The sequence below is a fragment of the Rattus norvegicus genome, chromosome 6, assembly GCF_036323735.1.
Source record: "Rattus norvegicus strain BN/NHsdMcwi chromosome 6, GRCr8, whole genome shotgun sequence".
NCBI classification, from domain to species: domain Eukaryota; kingdom Metazoa; phylum Chordata; class Mammalia; order Rodentia; family Muridae; genus Rattus; species Rattus norvegicus.
Window position 1 is genome coordinate 55177912 of NC_086024.1, and position 12243 is coordinate 55190154.

General features: G+C 41.0%; 1 protein-coding gene across 2 annotated transcripts in view; it reads left to right on the forward strand.

The window, feature by feature from the left end:
- Nampt (nicotinamide phosphoribosyltransferase) overlaps positions 1-11636 on the forward strand; it is a 36792-nt gene extending 25156 nt beyond the window's left edge. The window contains exons 7-11 of one of the 2 annotated variants that reach the window (NM_177928.3): positions 1644-1869; positions 3241-3360; positions 5601-5741; positions 6941-7075; positions 8701-9871. In NM_177928.3, the coding sequence (NP_808789.1) occupies positions 1644-1869; positions 3241-3360; positions 5601-5741; positions 6941-7075; positions 8701-8811 (733 nt within the window). In that variant the 3' untranslated portion in view covers positions 8812-9871. Of the gene's footprint in view, positions 1-1643; positions 1870-3240; positions 3361-5600; positions 5742-6940; positions 7076-8700 lie in introns of both variants that reach the window. The other variant, XM_039111890.2, reaches the window with a different exon arrangement.
- Positions 11637-12243: the final 607 nt, after the last annotated feature.

The window sequence follows — 12243 nt, forward strand, 5'->3', positions numbered from 1 at the left end:
TGACTAAAAGCCTGCTTGACTTAACAGCTGACACAGTGAGTAGCCTTAGGCAAATAATTTATCTCTCTCCTCCCAGTCCTCTATTCAACCACACAAGGAGAAGCTACCGTTTCCCAACAGAAGGCCGTTAGAATAAATGCTAACATCTAAAATAGCTCTAAAGCATTACTGCTGTTGTAAATACTTCCTTAGAGAGTTTGACTCTGGAAATAAAAAGTGACTCAGTTCCTCACCTTCTCCCCTCAGATTCTGGAAGGTGTCAGCCTAATCTGATGACTGGAGTCTGGGGAAATGCCATCATTCACAGGGCTGTAATCATAGGAGTGCTGTCCACATTCAGTCTGTAACAGAGCCAGGTTCCTGAGTAGATGAAGGAGACAGGAGAGCAGCAGGGACATGAAGAAATCCCAGCTCCTCCTGAAGACTGGGACTGGCCGCGCAGCAGGCATAGCAGTCTTGTTGAGACTGGGGCAGTCGGTTTGAGCCGCATAAGCAGTGACTGTAGGAGTTGGTTCTCGCATTGTGAATCTCTCCAGGGTTGGTGATCACTGAGCCGAACTCTCTGACTTAAATGTCCTCTCTAGGACAGAAGCAGTTCTGATGAGTGGGCTTCTTATCTGTATCTTTCCTATAGCAGGCAGACACTGTGAAGGAGAGCCGTGATATGGCTCCTGGTTTGTAAGAAGAGCATTCATTATTACTTGTCTCGTACATACAGGCCTTTCTCCGTTTCAGTGAGTGTAGTCTTACAGTCCTCAAGTGCACATGCCAGCTACTCCTAACAGCCATGGACAGGAAAAAGGTATTTACCTTAGTTAGCCCTTTAGGATAAAAAGAAGAATAGAAAATATCAACTTCTGAGTTAAATGAATATAGTTAGGTCTGTAGTTGGCTTTCTATCCTCATCAAGGAGTGGCTGAGAAAATCAACTTAGAGGATGAACAAAATATTGTTTCCTAGTAGAAACTTTTACAATTTGTTTTCTATCTTAAATTACATTATGTTCAAACTAACTGTTAAGATTCCTGTCCCTTGATCACATACCAATAAGTAAAGAACCTATGGGTAAATTACATCGCTGCCTGTTACTGGACATTTTAAGATATAACAGGTATAGTTATAGTTATTTGACTGTATATACTGTGATAAAAGATTTTGCAAGGTAAAAAAGGCAGATATGTTGTACAGTTTCAGAAATTCATAAAAACAAAACAAAACAAAACAAAAAAAAAAAAAAAACGAGTGCTAGAGTTGCCAAGCAAAAACGGAAGTATGTTTTCTCCCTTTTTAACATGAGATATGGAAGTGTGGAAGGCTGGCTGCACACACTTCTTTAGCTCACTGACTGAGTAGATTGAGGAATACTGAAACAAAAACCAGTTTATTGTTGGATAACTATTGATTTTAGAGCTAAGTAATAATAACTACTAAACTGAATATAATCAACGTGTAGAGGTAAAAACAAATTGGCCAAGGAGTGGTTTGGCCCAACAATTCGTTTGCTTTCTGATGTCCACTTGTTAAACTGGATCCCTTTCCCTGCAACACTGAAGATGTGGTATAGTGAGCAGGTGCTTAATGATGCTGCAGAAATGGGTCATGTGTCCACCTAAGTAAGTCTGTCTCTTCGTTTTGTCTTCTAGTACCATAACAGCGTGGGGGAAAGACCATGAAAAAGATGCTTTTGAACACATAGTAACACAGTTCTCATCAGTGCCTGTGTCTGTGGTCAGCGATAGCTATGACATCTATAACGCGTGTGAGAAAATATGGGGTGAAGACCTGAGACACCTGATAGTGTCGAGAAGTACAGAGGCACCACTGATCATCAGACCTGATTCTGGAAATCCGCTCGACACTGTCCTGAAGGTGCGTTGTCACGCACATTGTTAGGATGGCCACAGCTGCTTCACTGCTCATGTACACACACCATTCCAGGGCGCTCTGGGAAAGTCTCCCTCAGAGAGGGGCCGCAGTAGATTTGCACATGGTCACACGTGCACTGTAGAGAAAGGATGTCAAGGCTTATTTATGTATTGTCACCTAGACAGCTGAGGACTGCTTAATGCTCCTTATGTGCCTTCAGACTACTCGAGGCTTGGTCCATTTCTTAGAAGTCATTGTTACAGCTTTAAGGTAGTTAGGACAGAAGCACGTGTTCAGGGTAATAAGGAATACAGATAATTCAAACTTGCTTTTCAAGTCATGTCTGACTGGAGATAACACCACTTCTTAATAAGCAGAGGAAGGCCTTTTTGGTGCTCAGGGCCTGATTTGCCTTTTTTACAAGTTTTCATCACAGCAGGAGTTCATTGATGCCTTCTACTAGAGAACTGCTGTGTGCTGCTTTACACCAGTGTTTGCTTCAGTCTTATCAAAAAACAAACCATGTCTGTTGTAAAGGAGGAAATGACCTGCTCTGCCAAGGTTGAGAAACATGGAAATGGGGTCCTAGCATCCAGTGAGACCACTCAGCTCACTGTTCACTTGTAGGAAGTGGGAACATAGATTACAGGAGGTCTTTTTTATTCTGTAAACAGCCCCGTCTCAATACCTTGGCCTGAAGTGTTTCACTGTTGACAAACATAAAGAATAAAGAAAGCCATTCACATGGACTTTTTTCATTAGGATCTTTAAGCAGTTTATGTCAGGGAGTAGTTATTGTCTTAAGGGTTGTGTCTGACCACGTTTTCCTGAACAAGTTAAACTCTGTCGCATTTGGGCTGCTGTGCCATCTCAGCAGCAGTGTTGGACAGAGTGGCTGGAGCAATACATAGGTTAGCACTGGGAGCTGAGAGCCTTGGGCAACTACGTGTTATATACACTTTGATCCTTCTTAATGTGACGCTTGCATTTCTCTCAGCATTGTGACCAAGTGTCAGACACGTACACCGAGCAGAATAACTCCTACATTCCTCTTTAAATATGTGTCGGTTTAATATTATGGATTTTTTTCTTCTTGAATCTGGTCATTTGAAAGATGTAAAGGAAAGCAAGCATGTTTGGTGGGACTTCGAGGACATAAATTAACTGAACTAGGAGAGAGCACACCTGTTTCTAATATGGTTAAAAGGTATTGGAAACAAACTTTTTATAATTTTATATGTGGTTTAAGACTAAGTAATTGAATTTTTTACTTCTCAAAATTGTTTAACAAGGAAAAATTCTTTTTTAGGTCGGGGAGCAACCAGTAGCGTGCCCCAGTTTTAGTTACTTATGGCATGTGATTGTCTCACACAGGTCTTAGATATATTAGGCAAGAAGTTCCCTGTCTCTGAGAACTCCAAAGGCTACAAGTTGCTGCCACCTTACCTTAGAGTCATTCAAGGGGACGGAGTGGATATCAATACTCTACAGGAGGTAGGTCTCAATAAGAGAGTTCACATTCCTGAGACAGCTCTTTTGTATTCATAAACAGCCCATTAAGATTTAAATGCAATTGTGAGTCTTATTTAAAGTATTTATGATGGTAAGTACTTTTGGTGTAGTACTTAGTTTAGAAATAATAGTAGCTTAAAATGCTGAAACGGCAGCCAAAGCATTTCTCCAGGCCTCACTTGCTACCTTCTGACAGGATTCTGAACAGGAAGAAAGGCAGGCTTAGGTTTGAAGAGCCCAGAGTGTGTATGAGAATTGGTGCTCATTGGTAGAATGACAGAACCCAGCTAGGTTCACTTGGGAACAGAGTCCCAAGGAGGGATTATCAGATCAGGTTGATGTATGAGCTGGTGGGGTGGTATTTTGATCACATTGAGGTGCGAAGACCCACCCATTGGGAGCAATTCCGTGGGTCCTGTGCGGAATTGCAACTTTGATATAAATGCTAAGAACATACATAAATACCTAACATGTGAAAAGCGTGTACACACTGGAGCCAAACTCGTGTGAATGATATTAACATAACTAAATCCTAAGGGCTCCTGAGCCGGCCTAATAGTAAATAAATATGTATGGAAGGTCTGTGTGAAATACGAAAATGGGCTATGAAATAAGAGTAATAATTTTCCCATTTACTTACCCTTTGATTTTTTTTTTCCTTCTGGTTTCTTTGTGGGTGTATTTTGACTTTTTATAACTTTGAGTGGAGAAACTTTAGCTGGCATACGGTGATGTGAAATTAAGCTCTCCTTTTCAGGACTGTACACAGGGTGGTGAGTGAAGCCATTTACTCTCCTCCTGCCTCTGTAGAAAACAGTCTTCCCCCTTTTCTCTTGTACTTGCATTTCTTTTGTATTGAAATTCACTTCTTTCACGGTCATCTCAGTGAAAACTCTGTGTTTCGGGGCCTTGGATACCTTTGGGTTTAGGGGTGGGGGGAGTAGGGTAGAATTTGTGACCACCACAGCTTACAGTAACTCAGGAGACAAGAAGCAAGTTCAGTTCAATACAACTCAGGAGTTGTTGATTCAGAGTCTGACTCTGAGTATTTTAGGCCTTATTTAAATACAACACAATTTGGGGGAATTTTTTCTGGTGATACTAACTCAATCTTGTGTGTACAATAAAGCTTAAGACTCTGTAAAGCACCTGTGACCTCTTCCATAAAGATGGGATCTGTAGATTTTCCTCAGTGCTGTAGATTGTTGAGTTTATACCAGTTTGGGGAAGGATCCAGTGTGGTCTTAGCCCTTCAGGAAGTGCAGAGGTCGCTAGGCTATGAACCACTTCTGCTCCCAGCCTTCTGGGCAGAAATCAGCGGATGTACTCGCTCCCTTGAAGAGACAGCCCTGTGTGCTTACGTGCCTGGTTCCCTTACTGCTTATCTGTGAGCAGGAGGATCTCCATGCCTTCCACAGCATGCAGTAATCAATAGACATAGACCAAACTTGTATAAAAGCTAAAGGAATCACCACTTTAGTAAAATAAACTGTTTGTTTTCCCGTAAGAATTAAGGTAAAATCACAAAAAAAAAAAATAGATGGTTGAAATTTTAAAAATGATTGCGCTTCTTGGTGTTTTGTTAGTAACACGTAATGCTATGTGGTATTTCCATTCCTTTTACAATGTTGAAAATCAAGAGAAAAGATCAGTTTGAGCCTTAGTATGTTCAGAGAACCTGTGAGTGATATGTGTGGAAACTTTCGTAATTGATACACATATCAAGGCTGTAACGGGAGCACCAGGCAGGGGAGATGACATGACCATTGTCACTAGCAGGTATTATATACTCCTGCCAGCTACACATCCGTTACCTGTGGCTTCTGATGGTCACACATAGTGACACAGTGCACTGACTCATCTGTGATGATTACAAATCCCTAGTGTGTGGTAATTTGGGGCAAATATTTTAGCCTTGTTTACGGCATTGGGCAGTGATTTTTGAGGTGGCCAGGAAAGAGAGCTTACAAATCCTTAAGTGTTAGGCCTCTTCACTCTCGCATCCCAACCACAGTGGCTACTGCAAGTGAAATCCCTCCTTCTACTCACCCATGTTAACCTGCTTTTCTCATCTTGAGTGGGACTTTAGAAAGAAAACATGTTCTATTTATCTGCCTAGGCCTGTAAGTTTTAAGTATTGAATGATACAAAACAGCTGTAGTAGTTTCAGAATATTATCCTTTGAAAATAACCTTCCATCATCTTTGTTTTTGATCTTGTAGATTGTCGAGGGAATGAAACAGAAAAAGTGGAGTATTGAGAATGTCTCCTTTGGTTCTGGTGGCGCTTTGCTACAGAAGTTAACCAGAGACCTCTTGAATTGCTCCTTCAAGTGCAGCTATGTTGTAACCAATGGCCTTGGGGTAGGTTTTCTTCTCCTTTCTTGCATGTGTCTAGGAAGAGCACGTGAGTGCCGAAGTCAGAGGGCAGTGCGCTGCTGGGCTCTCACTACCTATCTTAGAAACAGAAGAAAAGTGTCAGCTAGTATCAAGAGATAGACATAGGAGCCAATAAACTGAACCATTTCAAGGAAAGGGTGTTCAGTGTATTGTGCGTGCCTTTGTATGAAGAAGTTCCTTCTATTTGGCTAAGATTAAGATGGTCAGCTCACCTGGCCATGACATACTAAGATGACCAAGTATGTCCCTGTCAAGACCCTGTTCCGAGGGTCATGTTTAGTGGCCGCAGTGTAGCAGGGCAGCCTCCTCTTTCATCCTTCTTTGCCTGAGTGAGGAGTCTGTAGAGTGGGGGTTAGGGAAAGTAAGAGCCCTGAGGAACAGAGCAGAATCCATGGCTCAGCAGACAAAGGCTCTTCCTCCCATACAAGTTCAATTCCCAGACCCCACCTAGAGGTGGAGGAGAAAACCAGCTCCAGAGTTGTGCTCTGACCACCTTTACCCATGTAAACAGTAATTATAAATAAACCCTGAAGAGGCCCTGTGTGCTGTGTCCACCTTCGTTTGGAGCGTCCTGTCTTCCTTCTTGCTCTTCCACTGCTGGTGTACATTGCCTCATTCATGTTAGGCCAGCACCTGCCCTCTGAGCCTCTTACTGGGATAAAGGTAAGAAGTAATGAAGGAGGAAGGTTATACAACAAGAGTGTCTTTGTCTTAAACACCCTAGTTCTCTCTAGTTTGTAAACATGTTTGTTAGGTAAGGGCAACTCCATCAGTTTCTCTGAATTGTACTATAAAAGACAGCGAGGATTTGGGTTTCCCCAGCATGACTCTTGAAGGAGACAGGCTGATAAGTTGTTTCTCACAGCCAGTTGCAGACTGACGTGGTTACACATTCAACACTACAGACTTAAAACTTGTATATAGTACACTTTTTTTTTTTCCGGAGCTGGGGACCGAACCCAGGGCCTTGCTCTTCCTAGGCAAGCGCTCTACCACTGAGCTAAATCCCCAACCCCTATAGTACACTTTAAAACCAAAAAGCACTTGTCTAGCCAGTGTTCCAACCTAAGGCCTTAAGTGTGCAGTATTGAGCTGTATACATGTCTTTAGAGATACTCAGTGGGAGAAGATTGATCGTTTTTCTCTTAACTTGGGTTTCTCAGGTTAATGTCTTTAAGGACCCAGTTGCTGATCCCAACAAAAGGTCGAAAAAGGGCCGGCTGTCTTTACATAGGACACCAGCAGGGACCTTTGTCACCCTTGAAGAAGGAAAAGGAGACCTTGAAGAATATGGCCATGTGAGTATTGGTTTACTGGGGTTTGTAAACCAGTGAGCTGGCTTTACGAATTAAGATACGAATTAAGAAAAGGGATTTTTGTGTAATTCTTTCAAACTGTTTCAGAGTTTTTCCCCCAGTGACCAGCATGATAGTGATGGCCTTTAACAGACTTCTGTGTATTTGATCTTAATCTTACTGTCAGCAGTGACTAAATTCTGGAGAAGCAAAGAATACTATTAGATGTTGCTTTTGGACTTCACATAACTATCTGTATTACAGTAAAACATTGTAATTTCATAATAGACAAACTAGCCAAATTCCAGACATTTTGAAGGAAAGTGTTTCTTTAGAACTTAGTAATAACTACTTCAGAAGGTTTTCTTTCGTCTTAATTGATTCTCAGGGACTGAGAGAGAGAGAGAGAGAGAGAGAGAGAGAGAGAGAGAGAGAGCTCGAATTGTCTTAGCATCATAGAAATGGAGTGGGTCACTCAGATTACACAACTGAGCTTTCTGATTCTGGGTAACCCCGCTGGGAAGAGCATGCAGTGTGTGCTGTCGTAGGCCATGTGATCGGTTTTCAGCATAGGTACACTTCATTGATCTCTAAGCCAATAGATGGGAGGAAGGGCTTCAGTTTGAGAGGAAAAACTCATAAGTACACATTTACTGCTAATATGATGCTTTAATACTGTGCAAATCTGACTGCTTACAACAGTTACTTTTATTTCATTCTGTCTTTTAAGATTTGGGGCTGGGATAAAATAATCCTCCTATGAAGACCATGTGAACTGGTATACAGGCTTTTAGAATTAAATCTCTTCGTGTAACCCACCAGCAGTTCTTCATTTCCCAAAGCAGTTGGAGCTACCAAGGCTCTGCTGTACTGGGTCATCTCAAATGAAGCAAAGCCAGTTGAGACTGAGGAAGCAGTGATTGACAGTGTCCAGTCACAAGCTTGACCTCGCCTCTGTGCTCGGCTACACGTTTGGTTAACACATAGACCCAGGATTTTCCGGTAGTTTATGTTGAAACTTAGAAAAGAAAATGCTACATCTAGAACACTAATTCGGAGCACACAAGATGCCAGCTAACATCGTGTGTACTATAAGAAAATTAAGATGAATTAAAGTGGAATTTTCCTATAGAAGCTAGACTGTACAGGGCCTTAGGGAAGTGAGTCCTCCTCCTCTGTTGATAGTTGCCTGTGACTGCAGTTACAGTCTTTATGTGACTCGGGCACTATAAAGGAGACCAAAATCAATACCTGTGTTTCTGTTTTGGGTTGGGTTTTTAGATTTTATCCGTTTTTAAGGCCAAACTGTAATGGCTAATAATTTATTAAACTTCAGATTGACAGGTGTAAGCAATAGTGAGGCTCTTGGCCAGGCCCCGAGTAATAGTTACCAGGACTCTTGCAGTTCTCCCAGCAAACGTGTTTGTTTCCTCAGCAGTAGAAAAGATCAGGCATCTGGTGTTTTGCTTCTCTTTAAGCAAACCAGTGTAAGAGTGTTTATTACAATGTCACTGTATAAGCTGACACCCTGACAGCTTTGTGTATTTGACCTCTTAAGTAAGTTGGTCAAAGCATGATTCGAATATTTAGTAGATGGTCTTTTTAATAACAGAATTTACATCCTGCAGGATCTTCTCCATACGGTTTTCAAGAATGGGAAGGTGACAAAAAGCTACTCGTTTGACGAAGTCAGAAAAAATGCACAGCTGAACATGGAGCAGGATGTGGCGCCTCACTAGGCTTTGTGTGAGTGGGTGGTTGTGTGTGCAGTGTGTGTGCATACGTGCGCGCATGTGTGCGCCTGTGCGTGTGTACTAACAGTCATTGTACAGATGTGTGGGTTTGTTTATGATACACTGCAGCCAGGTTATTTGTTGGTTTATGGACATACTGCCCTTTTTATTTTTCCCAGTGTTTAGATGATCTCAAATTAGAAAACACTTATAACCATGTGCAAGATTAATGCTAAGTAAGCTTCTTAGGGCCTTTGCTAATAGATAGTAACTCAATCCGGTGTTGATCTTTTCACAAGTAACAGAACCAAGAAACTTTTCTATATAACTACAATCACATAAAACAGATTTGCATAAATTACCATGCCTGCTTTATGTTTATATTTAACTTGTATTTTTGTACAAACGAGATTGTGTAAGATATATTTAAAGTTTCCGTGATTTAACAGTCTGTTTCCAACTTTTCATGATTTTTATGAGCACAGACTTTCAAGAAAATACTTGAAATAAATTACATTGCCTTTTGTCCATTAATCAGCAAATAAAACATGGCCTTAACAGAGTTGTTTGTGTTGTTGTACATTTGGAAATTATGTCAGGACATATACCCAACAGAATTACTAACATCACTGCCCTTGTAGAATATGCAGTAATCATTGTCCACTGAAGAGAATCATGGTTCTTCCGCGATGTTTAGGCATTGTACAGTTCTGTAGCCTGGTCATTGTATTGTACCAGTGATGCCAAATCCCGAAGGCCTGTTCTGCGATTTTATATGTCGGATATTGCCTGTGGCTCTAATATGCACCTCAAGATTTTAAGAAGATAATGTTTTTAGAGAGAATTTCTGCTTCCACTATAGAATATATACATAAATGTAAAATATTAAAAGTGGAAGCAGTGTATTTTAAAGTAATTACACTTCTGAATTTATTTTTCATATTCTATAGTTGGTATGACTTAAATGAACTGCTGGAGTGGGTAGTGAGTGTACTTATTTTAAATGTTTTGATTCTGTTATATTTTCATTAAGTTTTTTAAAAATTAAATTGGATATTAAACTGTACGGACATCATTTATTAATTTTAGATTGAACTCTCGGTAACTAAAGCAAGTTCTCAATGTTGTCTTCCCCAGTGGAGAGCATGATTCTGAGAGGAGGAATCTTTCTCAGTGCAGAGACTTAGCTAAAGCACTCGTCCTCAGGGTGCTTATACTGATTTACTGCTAGGTCCCGAGTCAGCCATTGCACTCAGCAAGACACAAGTCTCTGAGGTGACTCCTTGGTCACTTGTAGGTGACACTACACAGTTCTAAGCCAGGGTTGGCCAGCCTCTCCTGCAGGCCGACTTCACACTGCTTCTTCATTTTTAGTTACACACTGTCTAAGGCTGCTTCTCACTTCAGTGGCAGAAATTGAGTAGTTGCAATAGAGACTGAATAGTCCTCAGAGCCTGGAATGTTCACGAAACACAGTCAGAGAGCTCACTAGCCTGTGTTCTAAGAGAAGGAGCGTGCGTCGGCATTTCAAGACAGATGTTGGTTTTTCTGGGAAGGGAGGAAGTTGAATTTTATGGAGTTTCTCTTGTTCTTTCTCATTTAAGAATCTGATACTAGAACACTGAATTTAGAAAAGTTTTAACAACTTGCCATTAAGATAGAATATTAAAAGCCATAAATCATGTAAAACAATTTCCTGAGGAAACATGAGGTGAATTAGAGAGGTTTGCAGGTGATCCTAAAGCTTAGAACAGTAAGCATTACCCATTTATAGTAACTACTTAATTCTGTAATACATGGAAAAAAAACATATTTAAGCTGAGTTTAAAAAAATTGGAACTTGAGTAGTGTTGTCATGGTGTACTACATGCCTATAATCCCAGAAATGAGGGGACACAAAGATCGAAAACCAACATCATCCTTGAGTACACGGCAAATTTTAGGCTATCCCATGCTACCTGGCTCAAAAGTAAATGTACCTAAGAATAGTAGTACTGCAAAGACCTGTCCTGAGTGCGTGTAAGCGAAGTCAGTACTTGAGAGTATATACACAGGAGGTTTGTTACGTTCAAAACCAGCCTGAGCTATAGACCCTTGTGTCTCCTCCCAGAAAGGACAGGTACTGCTTCACAAAGGCTCGTAGAGTACTACACAAAACTCATTGGTGTCACGTGTTTCGTGAATTCCACCAGCTACACATGCCAATTTTGTCTTGAAACATGTAGTGTAAACTAGTAGTTTCCGTTTGTGTACAGTGTGGGTCCGGAGATAGAATGAGTCATCCCTCTTGGCTCTGGTCCCCTTGGAACAGATTCATGTTGGATCTCTGTCACTAAGCAGTGTTTGGCCACCCCGTTCTGAGTACCAAGTAGTTAACATAAATGACAAATGGAGTTGTATTTGCGTGTCATCCTTAGATTAGACTAACCTTTCAGACACTAGATTTGCAGTTGACATTAGTCCCCTCAATTCATAACTTTTAGGTAGGCAGTAGAATTTTGTGTTGAGACTAATTTGTACCCTATACTTAAAGATTTTTTATGAGTAGCCCTTCCTTTCTTGAAATGAGAAAAAAAAGCTTTTATAGTGAAATCCACCTCGGAAAATTAGAGAAAAATAGCAAGATGTTTGTTGTTGTATTAATCATACCTTAGAACTCACACGTAAAGTAGTATTTTGTAGTTTTACATTCCTTTTTAACTCATTCAGTGGAGAATATCAGACTTTCTCCCAGGTTGTATGTTACGTCAATTCTAATATGTACTCAGCATCCAAGACAAACATGTAACAAACATGGAAATAAAGTTTAGTTCTGTTAGTGAAATGTTAAATTTGACTGTGTGTGTCAAATGCCATTTTCAGACCTACCTCTTCTAGGTTATCTATCTCTCCAAAGAGTCGGAGGATGAGGGAGGAAGGCACGGTGAAGATGGCTCCCGTTTTCCGCCTTCAGCAGTTCTGGATGGCAGTCCTGTTTACTGAGAGCGCCGGGATAATAACAGGTTTAGGGTACTTGGGGACATTTAAATGCAGAGAATAAATAGGTATCTGGATACAGAAGGGCCTCCAGGCGTGTGTACTGTGTGTGTGTGTGTGTGTGTGTGTGTGTGTGTGTGTGTGTGTGTGTGTGTAGGTGTGTAGGTGTGTAGGTGTTCACTGGGGACACACAGGAGGAGACATCTCTAGTTGCCAACACCCACCTCCACTGCGGCCAAGTTCAGCCCACCATCTGCTTTGTAGTCTTATTGGAACCCATTCATTTGGTAGTGGTCCACCATTGTTTTCATGCTACCAAAAAGGTGAGACAAGACTGCAGGACATAAACAAGCAAAGGATACTGTTCAGCATCAACTAAAGAGAAAGGAAGTCAATACAGCCATGCCAAAGTGCTACCTTGGGAGATAGGTAAAAAGATAGTAGGTAAAAGGGCTTTGTTGA